General features: G+C 31.7%; 3 protein-coding genes across 3 annotated transcripts; 2 read left to right on the plus strand and 1 right to left on the minus strand.

Moving 5' to 3' along the window:
• The first annotated feature begins 1,073 nt into the window (after positions 1 to 1,073).
• Positions 1,074 to 5,896, plus strand: LOC105630734 (uncharacterized). The gene is made up of 15 exons (XM_012212670.4): positions 1,074 to 1,187; positions 1,291 to 1,412; positions 1,526 to 1,585; positions 1,865 to 1,987; positions 2,136 to 2,255; positions 2,824 to 2,965; positions 3,284 to 3,454; positions 3,565 to 3,720; positions 3,917 to 4,023; positions 4,268 to 4,358; positions 4,530 to 4,671; positions 4,761 to 4,917; positions 5,006 to 5,122; positions 5,343 to 5,469; positions 5,562 to 5,896. Exons 1-15 carry the CDS (start codon positions 1,146 to 1,148, stop codon positions 5,805 to 5,807), a joined length of 1,923 nt encoding a protein of 640 aa, XP_012068060.1. The 5' UTR covers positions 1,074 to 1,145; the 3' UTR covers positions 5,808 to 5,896.
• Positions 5,897 to 5,992: 96 nt separating this feature from the next.
• On the minus strand, positions 5,993 to 6,806 carry LOC105630996 (hypothetical protein). Its single transcript, XM_037640450.2, has 2 exons — positions 6,570 to 6,806; positions 5,993 to 6,450 (listed from the first exon to the last, which is right to left on the minus strand). Exons 1-2 carry the CDS (start codon positions 6,735 to 6,737, stop codon positions 6,325 to 6,327), a joined length of 294 nt encoding a protein of 97 aa, XP_037496378.1. The 5' UTR covers positions 6,738 to 6,806; the 3' UTR covers positions 5,993 to 6,324.
• Positions 6,807 to 8,061: 1,255 nt separating this feature from the next.
• On the plus strand, positions 8,062 to 11,000 carry LOC105630733 (transcription initiation factor IIA gamma chain / TFIIA-gamma (TFIIA-S)). The gene is made up of 4 exons (XM_012212668.4): positions 8,062 to 8,221; positions 8,405 to 8,543; positions 8,642 to 8,692; positions 10,487 to 11,000. The coding sequence occupies exons 2-4, from the start codon at positions 8,415 to 8,417 to the stop codon at positions 10,625 to 10,627; spliced, it is 321 nt and encodes a 106-aa protein (XP_012068058.1). The 5' UTR covers positions 8,062 to 8,221; positions 8,405 to 8,414; the 3' UTR covers positions 10,628 to 11,000.
• The last annotated feature ends 240 nt before the right edge of the window (positions 11,001 to 11,240 follow it).

Here is an 11,240-nt window from a genome sequence, read left to right on the forward strand (position 1 = left end):
TCTTTAATAAAATTTGCTGGCTTACAAAAAAAAGAAAAAAAGAAAAAAGAAAATCATTACCTTTACGTGATATTTTGAGTTTTGAGTTGTCTGTAAAATTATTTTCCATAAACAAATAAATTGATTCAATTCTTCAATAAAAATTGTTAGCTTATATTTATAAGCAGTTGGATCAACAGTAATAACATGCATCTTCGTACGAAATTTACATGCAAAATCAGAGATTTAAAACTTGGAGTCACAGATTTTATCTGAATATCATTCAATTCAAGCATGGAAACACAATAAAATTTGCTGATTTATCAAAATAATAATAAAAAAAAAGTTATTAGGTTATTTGAATGCACATGATTGCCTGGCTGATGCCTGATTAATTTATAAATAGGAATAATTTGTTCGCGTACGTAGGTTTTATTGCTTGGAGTAAATCTTTCTTCGTCATTCATTGACTATGGAAATTTTTTTCCATTGGAAAAAAAAGATTCCTTACCGTCCAAATCACATTAAAAAATTTTCCTGTACGAAAGACGTTTTCTTTCGTCGCGAATGACAGAGAAGAACTTCCTCATATTTTCTATATTTTCCTATGAAAATGTGTTCTTTATCTATTTTTCCGTTAGCCTGCTGCGTTTTAAAACGATGATGTGGCAAATATGAGGATTGACGGATTGTTTTGAATGAAGATAATGAAGCCCATCTAGCAAGTAATTAATACTCATGCCACGACATCGTTTTTATTTTGGATAATTATATATATATTTTTATTTTTACATGGCAAGACAGTAGAGGAATTATATATAGTCACGAACAAGAACAAATTGCAAGACTTGGAATCAATGTCTTGCTTGGAAATTAATGGAAGAAAGGTCATTACTTGATTGATTTGAAATTAGTCCATAACTGGTAGCTAGTAAGTAACTTGGGTTCTGAGCGAAGCAAAATCCTGCACTGTTATTTTTCCTGACGACTGAGTAAAGATTTTGCAAATTCCAGCAAAATTATTGTAAAAGGAAAACTTGGCCTCTAGTTTAAGTGAACTCAGCCAATACCAAATTCTTCCTTTCACTTCCTATATAAACTTATAATGGTTAGCTATTGGAAAATAAAATTAATAATTTTTATTATATTGCTTTGGATCCATCTCCATGTCAAGCCAAAGAGTGAAATTGCATATTCAAGAACGCCATGTAATTAATTTTTTTATTATTATTTTTTTATCATTATTAGATTGATTGGAAAATAATATCAATGGCATATCTCATTTGAAAAACTTTGATGCAATGGAAGCAGGTGGTGATGGAGAATGGCATACTACAGGTTACAATATCAAAACCAGAAGGAATTGTGACTGGAATTAGATATAATGGCATCAGTAATTTGCTTGAATTAAAAAATGATGAATCTAATAGAGGGTATTAATTAATTTATGGCATTTCATACTTTTTTATATGCATTTTGTTCCTGAAATATAAAATTTCTTTCTTTATAGAAATTGATATATATATATTTTTAATGGAACTTGTAGGTATTGGGATCTTGTCTGGAGCAAGGAAGGAAGTACAGGAACAACTGGAATTTCCTATGTGTATGAAAATTATTTTATTTTTAAGATTTCTTCTTTAAACTCTATTATGGATTTTTTTGGGCGATTTAATTTAATTTAATGGTAAAGCGATATCATATTCTAATTTTCATTTATCGTATTAAGTTTCATTCATTTGATCTACTAATATCCTCTAACTCATTTTAATTACCTCTTAAAATTTCTATTATGTCAAATTATGTATATATTAGTATTAATTAACCTCAAAATTTTCTTTTTATATATAATTTTAAAGCTTTTTTTTTTTTCATGTCCATACAGGATCAAAGGAACAAATTTTAGAGTCATAGTGGAAAATGAGGAACAAGTGGAACTCTCCTTCACAAGAATGTGGGATCCTTCTGTTGATGAGGGCAACCTTGCTCCTTTGAACCTAGACAAGAGGTAATTAACTAGTTAATTACTGATTAAGCTTTCATCATCACTGACAATTTTTTCTGTTTAAACTGGCATACCATCTAATTAGTATCAATTAGCAGTGCAAATTATATTGTTAATTTGGACAATAAAATATTATTTTTTTCTCCTTCAGATTTATTATGCTGCGCAACTCCTCAGGGTTTTACTCCTATGCTATCTTTGAGCACCTGAAGGAATGGCCAGCTTTTAACCTCCCTCAAACCAGAATTGTATTCAAGCTCAGGAAAGACAAGTAAGCAAATGGGGATAAAGGAGTAATAGAAATACTACCTAAAAAAATTTAAAAACTGGTTTTGCCAATTACTTATAGTTAAAAACTTAATACTACCAATTACTTATCCATAGAAATCTCATAGTGGTTGAAAAAAATTGAATTCAACATTGATTAATTAATAATTAGCTAAAGAATTATAATTGAATGAGGATTGTTTTTCGTAATTTGGTTCCGAATATGCTTCCTGCAATACCAAAGCTAACAGAGATAATTCATATAAATTAATTGGAAAAGACTTATCTACATCCGGTTTATGACCAACCTATACACTAAACCAATCATAAATAGTATTTTTGTTCAAATAAGAGCTTTTTTGACCATATACTAGAAAAAAATAAAATAGTAATATTTTTTTAAAAGACTCTTTAATTGGCTTGGTATATGGAACCGCCTGGATGTAGGCAGGCAAGTGTTATCGTAATTAATAATATAATTATTCATTCAATGAGATTTTTTTTTTATTTGTAAACAAGATTCAAGGAGTAGGAAATTATCAATTCATTTTTACTTTACATTGACCAAATAGGTTTCACTACATGGTAGTAGCAGATAATAGGCAAAGATATATGCCACTGCCTGATGACCGGTCACCTCCTAGAGGCGAGCCACTGGATTTTCCAGAAGCTGTACTGCTTGTAAATCCTGTAGAGCCAGAATTCAAAGGAGAGGTACGTACTCTTCCCAATTCCTCTATTTTACGTGAATTACTATTCTGTACAGACTATTGCTCTATTTTTTTAATCAATTCAATTAATCCTTAATTTTAATTAATTGAGACCAATTTCACTTGATTTACTACTATTTATTTAAAAGTCAAATATTTATTGACTTTTCTCAACTCATCTATAAATATAACTTTATACGAAACTAATCTCCTTTAAGACTTCGTGAATGTCTTGACATAAGTACTTTTTTTATCGTGGCTGTGTCTTGCTGGAAGTTTTTTTTTTTTAACAAATCGAACACTTCTAGTGAAATATTTGCAGGTGGATGACAAGTATCAATACTCATGCGACAACAGAAACCTTAACGTCCATGGATGGATATGCTTTGAACCACCTGTAGGGTTTTGGCAAATCACACCCAGCAATGAATTCCGATCAGGTGGACCTCTCAAACAAAACCTTACATCTCATGTCGGTCCGGTTAATCTTGCTGTAAGTGATAATTAATGTTTTTTTCCATTACTTTAACTTTTGTTATTTTATTTCATTTCAACTTTTTTAATATTTCTAAACTTGGTGACTGATTAAAATCACACAATCAGATGTTTCTTAGTGCTCATTATGCAGGAGAAGACATGGTGTTGAAACTCAAACCAGACGAGCCATGGAAGAAAGTTTTTGGCCCTGTTTTTATTTATTTGAATTCTTTGTTGGATGAAAGCGACCCACGTTTGCTATGGGAAGATGCTAAAGAACAGGTCCAAGGAAAAAAAGCAAAATTGCATTTAGTATATAGTTAGTATAATTAAATGCATTTTAGTCAGTTTAATTAAAAAGATGTGTTAAAATTGTATTTGTTTATGTTACATTTTATAAATATGCCTAACAAAACCTAATTTTGGTAACAGACAATTACCAAATTCTAATTATAAACAATGGACATCAAATTTTCAGATGCTAATTGAAGTTCAGAGCTGGCCTTACAGTTTTCCAACTTCAGAGGATTTTCCATCATCCGATCAACGCGGTAGTCTCAGTGGAAGATTGTTAGTTCGAGACAGGTAGGTAACTGAGAGCTCGGTTTGTTTCTCTAAATTAGACTAGAAGGTCATTTCGATTAATGGATTCGAATAATAAAATTTAAATATTTCATAAACTTACTGGGTAGCTTTGTTTATTCTTTTTTTAAAAAAGATCATAATCCATAAAATTGATAAATTTCATCAATTCAAACGACTTTTTTTTATTATAGTTGAAATTATTTGAAGAAAAAAAAAAATCTGACGACTAATATTTCTTTTATAGGTATGCTAGTGATTATGACATGCCAGCAAATGGTGCTTATGTGGGATTGGCACCACCAGGAGATGTTGGATCATGGCAAACAGAAAACAAGGTGAAAAAAAAAAATTCATCCAATCATATGAAAAAAAAAAAAAAAAAAAAAAATTTACTCCTCTTTTAACCTCAATATGGTAAATCTTTATTAATTACATACTAACAGGACAATTACTTAACTAATTTCTTGATTAATTTTTAAACTAACGTCTTATGTTGCCTCACTCAGGGTTATCAATTCTGGACACAAGCAGATGCTGATGGTTATTTTTCCATTAACGACATTCGCACTGGCGACTATAATCTTTACTCTTGGGTTACTGGTTTTATTGGAGATTACCGTTATGATTCTGTTATTACTATCACTGAAGGTGCAAGTTTCATGAGTTACAGTTTTATTCTTATTTATTTTTTAATTTTCAATTCCTGATATTGCAGGATTTCCATTTGTTTAAAGCAGGTTGTGATATTGACTTGGGAAATATTGTCTATGAACCTCCAAGAGATGGGCCAACATTGTGGGAAATAGGCATTCCTGATCGCTCTGCTGCTGAATTCTATATTCCAGATCCTAATCCTAATTTTATTAACAGCCTTTACGTCAATCATCCGGATAGGTTAGTTGTCCTTCCACTTGCTAATAAATTCCGACGTAAAAAAAATTATTATTATTAAGTTTCTATCAGTTTCTGTATCTATGATCAGGTTCAGGCAATATGGGTTATGGGAAAGATACACAGATCTATACCCTGATGAAGATTTGATTTATACTGTAGGAACAAGTGACTTTAGCAAAGATTGGTTCTTTGCTCATGTTACCAGGTTTTGGTTCAATCCTTCAACATTCAATATTTGAACTTTTTACCAAAATAGTGTTTAAAAAAAAAAGTAATTACCAGAACAAAAATATTTACGAATAAGGTGTTTTCTTGACATTTTAAAATCATTAGTTGCACTTGCACTTTAAATGTATATTGTTACGCTATAGCTGTAACAAAAACAATAAATTTAAACAAATAAAAGAATATTTGTCAAATTACAGGAAGATTGATGATAATAAGTATCAAGCAACTACATGGCAAATTAAGTTCAAACTTGATAATACAAATGAGAATGGAATATACAAACTACGATTGGCACTTGCAACTGCTAATGTTGCTGAATTACAGGTAATTAAAATTCAAAACCATTTTTTCCCTTTTTTTTTTAATTCTTTTCAGGATATATTGATTAATTATTATTATTATTATTTGCGTTGAAGGTTCGGATTAACGATCCAGGAACAAATCCTCCTTTATTTACAACTGGAGAAATTGGACATGACAACACAATAGCAAGACATGGAATTCATGGACTCTACAGGCTTTATAGCATAGAAGTACCAGGTGCTCTGCTCGTTGAAGGAGATAATACCATTTTTTTGACTCAAGCATTGGCCACAGGCCCTTTACAGGGAATAATGTATGACTATATTCGTCTGGAAGGCCCTACTATTTCTGATTCTTAAAATTATTAATCAACCTTTGACTCGTTTACATTGAATATGTAAAAATCCTATTCTGATTGCAATAATTACTTGATTTATATTTTTGTTTAGCTCACAAGAAATTAATTAAGCCATGCAAGAAGAATATCAATTATTATTATTATTATTATTGCATAATATAAGAATATTTAGCTCACAGTAATTACTTAAGTTTAATTAACATAACCAATTATATATATCTATAACTCTAAAATCAGTCATAAACTACATAAAAAAAAAAAAATCCTAAATCACATGCAAAACATATATCTTCAAAATGCACGGGAACTCTTAACCAGGGTTTGGAAATATTTCCACATACCCATTCCCTCTACTGTCTTGACATGTAAAATTATATTTTAAATGTGGTATTCCTCTTATCATTTTCGTGTTTCTCCATTTCGGTTCCTGTGCAACATAAGGTTATTTCTCGTACATAAAAACTCTTTAATTTTCTAAATCACTGATATGTTTTGAGTCATTACTACATATTTATTACCTACAGAGATTTTTCGAGGCTTTTCTTGATTTTTTCAGCTTCATCTGCTGCTTCAACCTGCATCTTATTAGCCTGTAAATCAGCTGCAGTTGCTTCTTTCTCGTTTTTTGCTGTTATTTTCTTTGCCTGTTTCATATACTCAAGACATGCAATTAATCATCTTCTCTAAAGTAGATATTCTAATTTATATATATAAAAATTTATTATAAGCACACATTAAGCAACCAGTCCTAAACTTCACACACCTGACCAACAAACAAGGCTTTCATGTAGCGAAAGCCTTCTTGCAATGAAACTGCGAAAGCTAAGCATTCCTTCTTCATGCGTGACATCGCAGGTTTACTTTTGGTGGCACTAGTTGGTGTTGGCGGCGGCGGCGGCGGCGGTGAGGGTGATGCCCTTATCTCTTCCATGATTTTTTTCTTCCGCTTCTTTCTTTGACACCGAATTAATGCCTTTCTGCGACATCTAAGTGGCGCAGCTTTCTATTTCTATATCTATTCAGAAGAGGTTTACACGTAAGTACGTAAATCATTTTCTTCTTTACGTGGTGGCTCTAAAAGCGACCCACGTTTCCAATTTTGAAGTTGGCTAACGTATATACTAACTGGGATAATGCTTGCCTAATGTATTCATAGGCAAGACAAACTCCATGGTAAGATTAATGGAAATTAACTATATCTCAAATCTAATTTTAACTTAATTGTTTAAAATCTTAAATCACTATTATTTTTTTATACATAAGAGGCCAACAGACCAAGAGAATATGTAGATCATACAATAGGTATGACACTCTAGGCGAATCACACATCAACTAAGTAAAGGATAAAAATAATATATACAAAAAAGGGCAAACCATAGATTAATAAGACATGTTTTGAGCTATGGGTGATTCTAGCACAGAAATAAATTCGTTCAGGTCCAAGTGGATTCGACTTAAAGCAAAAAATATGTTGCTGATCTAAAATGTTATAGTAGGGCTATGTAACCACTTGAACAAAACTTAGAAACAATATTAAGAGATTTTATATAATCAAACTAAGCTATTTATATAAGTAGAGAGACAAATTTAAGAACAGGAAAGAAAATTTTGTATAATATGTGAGATTTCACTTGTCATTATCTAACTTATAAAATATAAATGGTGCTAACACCTCCCTTCAAACTCAACTATAAATGTAATTATAAACTTAAAATTAAGACAAGTATAACTGTGGAATCAAAACTGAGATAGCATGATTAATATATGTTTGTGTATATACATATGTGTATGTATATTTACCTATTCTCTTTTGATACCTTTATTCTTTATGAATCCAAAAAAAAAAAAAAAAAAAAAATACTACTATTAAAAAATAATTAAATTAAAATAAATCAAATTAAATTAAAAAATAAATCAAATATGAAATCAATAAATTGTAGAATCCGCTTGTTATGAATTTTGGCATTTTCGTTGCATGTTTACAAATATATATTTTCAGTAATTAATTAAGCTAAGAGATTGGAGAGCGCAATTTTAGGTGTGAAAAGGAGATTATGATTGAGTGGAAATTTTATTAAAATATGCTTATTTTATTCAATTAATTTAAAATAAAAAGGGCAAAGCTCAGTGGGCCTTGCCGTATAGCATTTGGGTTAAGCAATTGACAAATAACGGCAGCAGCCCACAAAAGACTAAAAATGGGCTTAGAACAGTTAAACAGACAAATAAAAGCAGCAAGGGCAAAAATGTCAATTCAAACTCCCCAAATCCATCGCAGTTATATATACCCCCATCCTCAAAAGCTAGGGTATAAAAAGCCCCAAATTCTCTCCGCCAAAAATTGTTCCCTCGGACGAACGTTAAATCAAAACAACAAACCACAGCCAAGAATCCCAACTACGTCGCCACCGATCGGTAACATCAATTTTTCTCTCTTAATCCATACCTTGCTTAATCATTCTTGCCCTAATCTTTGCAGGTTCATTCGCATTTTGCATAATTTAACACCTCCAGTGCAAATTTTCTCTCAATTTATTGCTGTTTTCTTATATATATGGAAGGTTTTGATTCGTAGTTTTTGGGTTTATTTGTTGACAGATATCAAGAAATGGCGACGTTTGAGCTGTATAGAAGATCGACAATCGGTATGTGCTTGACGGAGACTCTGGACGAGATGGTTCAAAGCGGTACTCTTAGCCCGGAGCTTGCGATCCAGGTTCTGGTTCAGTTTGATAAGGTATTAACTTGTATCTGAGGCAATTTAACTGCCATTTCTAGCTTTTTTATGTGTTTCTGTTTTTGCTGATTTTTGTTTTTAATTTTGTTTTTGTTTAGTCTATGACTGAAGCTTTGGAATCACAAGTTAAGAGCAAAGTTTCTATTAAGGTAGTTTCTTTAACTGTTGGAGTTTTTTGTTATTTATGGTTTATAAAGATTAGTTGATATATGAAATGGAATGTTATTTTATTAATTTGTTGCTAGTGGTTTTGTTCGCACTATATGGATTTATAAAAATAGGTATTTGGATGAAAGTGTGAAATTTTACTGTTTTGAAATGCTATTCATCAATGAATTAACAGTGTTTGTATAATTCTATATTACCTTATGTTTATGGATAACTAAATTGGGTGTCAAATTGCGGTTATATGTGTGGCGTGCTTAAGGAGTGTTAGAACTTAAGCATGCTAAGTTTGAAACGTTGATCAGGCCATTGTTTAGTTGCATCAGTTTAGATTTCAAAACGTGTTGTATTTGTGTGAAGGGGCACAAACAGTTGGAAAGAGAACCTGATTTTCCATATGTAAACTTGATCCAAGTCTTTCACTCTATAATCTTGAATGAATGTGATGTGCAGCTAGTTAGTCAACAGCTAAAATGCAATTTATGATTCTGCTCAATTGATTATGGGTTGATTCTGGTGGAAAGTGTTCGATTTTGTATGAATGTTGTCTATTACAATTGATTCTGGCTAAAAACAATAGTTAAATGCATGTGGTCTTTACTTTTTTCTTTCTCAAAGATGTGAAAGGGATTTCTGTACCTTTATACTTGATATTCAAAGCAGTTTTAACTGCTCACAGCCTGCCTACTGCACCTCTGGAGTTAAAGTGTCATCATTAGACTTATTATGACATTTCGTGAATATCTTGAATTGCAGAAGTACACGGTTTCTTTTGCGGATTTGGATGTATCAAAACCACAGGTTGTTTTATGAAGAATAATCAGGGCTTTTTTTGGAGAAGTATATGTAGGGTTGTACTAATTAGGATTCATTAGACAAAAAGCGCCATTTCTATTCTACCCCATAGGGTAATACTAACAGGTGCAGTTGATTTAAGATGCATAAGCATATGCTCCCAATTCATCCTGAAGAAATCTTGTGTACTCACGGCACTTTTGGATCTTTCAAATTTCTAATATAGTTATCTAATCTATAACTAATCAAATCAATTATTAGGATGTGCTTAATGATATCTGCAAATGGTGGTGCATTTATGGAGCACCTGCTTTTTGTATGCTACTTACTGATGGACCAGCAGTCAGAATTGGAATATCTAATCCATCATTAGCTTAGGTTTATTAAACTTGCGTAGTCTTTGATAGTTTTTGCATGAGTTTGAATAACAATGTGTTTTTCCAATTAATTGTGGAAATGCAGTTGAATATCGAAAATCTGTAGCATAAGGTGGGTTTTTTACCTAGCATTTATTAGATCTGGTATCTTCTGCTTCGTATTTTAGTTTCTTTCCTTTTATTACTCTTAACTGCTTGGTGTCGATGTATGTTTAGTATTGGATAACTTTTGTATCATTGCTTTCATAAATGTATGAAGTGGTCTTATGCTGTTAACTCTGTTAAGTTTCACTAGGAAATGCACTGTGCTTATGCTAATAAGGAAGAAGGCTTGTTCCCTTTGCATTGGCCTTGAAAAGCAGCGAAATTAAGTCGTTAGATTAAGAGAGATTTACACAAAGTGAAGTGAGAGAATAGTGAGGTGAAGATGTGCAACTGGAGAAAAATGAGTTATGTCACAGGGATCATCTTATGTGATTGTTCCTTTGATATCAAATTGCACTTGTAATCTCTAAATGTCATATAAATCAATTTTCTATTTATTGTTAGTTTGTATGAGCTTGGCATTCAGAAAGGTTGAAACATCTCTCGTTGCATGTTCTGCAGGGACATTTGCATACCTACAGATTCTGCGACAACGTTTGGACTTTCATTCTCCAGGATGCATTGTTTAAAAATGAAGATTCCCAAGAGCAAGTCAGTCGGGTTAAAATAGTGGCATGCGACTCAAAGCTGCTCACACAATAATGGTTTTAGAAATCCATTTGTCTTCTGGTGGCTTGCAGCTAGGAAGAAACTGAGTTTTAGCTACCCTGAAGATTCAAGAACGCTAGTTGTATAGCTATCAACCTCATTTACTGTTATTTGAGGATACATTTGATGATGGTGCATGCTGTATCTATTGATGTATCTTTTCCTATGTTTAATTCTTCTCGAGCAAATGAAAAAAAAAAATTAGAGACGGGCGACAATTTAGCCATGAAATCATGGAAACGTCGAATCATATGAATATGGGAAGCTTGCACATTCTAACGCAATGTCCAGTCATTATCGCTTGCACAAGCTTGTATTTGGCATATTGATGTAACTCGGTCGAAGGCAATCACTTTTTTCTTCTGGAGATTTTTGTTCCTTTCTTTTTTTTCTTTTTTCTTTTTTATGAGTGTGTCTGATTTTATCACTTTCTTTTCTGCAATTTGGCCTTTTTTGGTTCAAGAGAAAGGCACTGAGAAAATTTTCGGGCTCTCGGGTTTTGATCTTTCTAGTAAAATTCATTTGGATAAGCAATTGAATCTGCTTAGCTTATTGATATAAAATTTATAATTTCATGAAATAATTATTTCTCATTTAAATTTAAATT

Source organism: Jatropha curcas, chromosome 9 (genome assembly GCF_041381405.1).
Source record: "Jatropha curcas cultivar XTBG-Jc1 chromosome 9, XTBG_Jcur_1.0, whole genome shotgun sequence".
NCBI classification, from domain to species: domain Eukaryota; kingdom Viridiplantae; phylum Streptophyta; class Magnoliopsida; order Malpighiales; family Euphorbiaceae; genus Jatropha; species Jatropha curcas.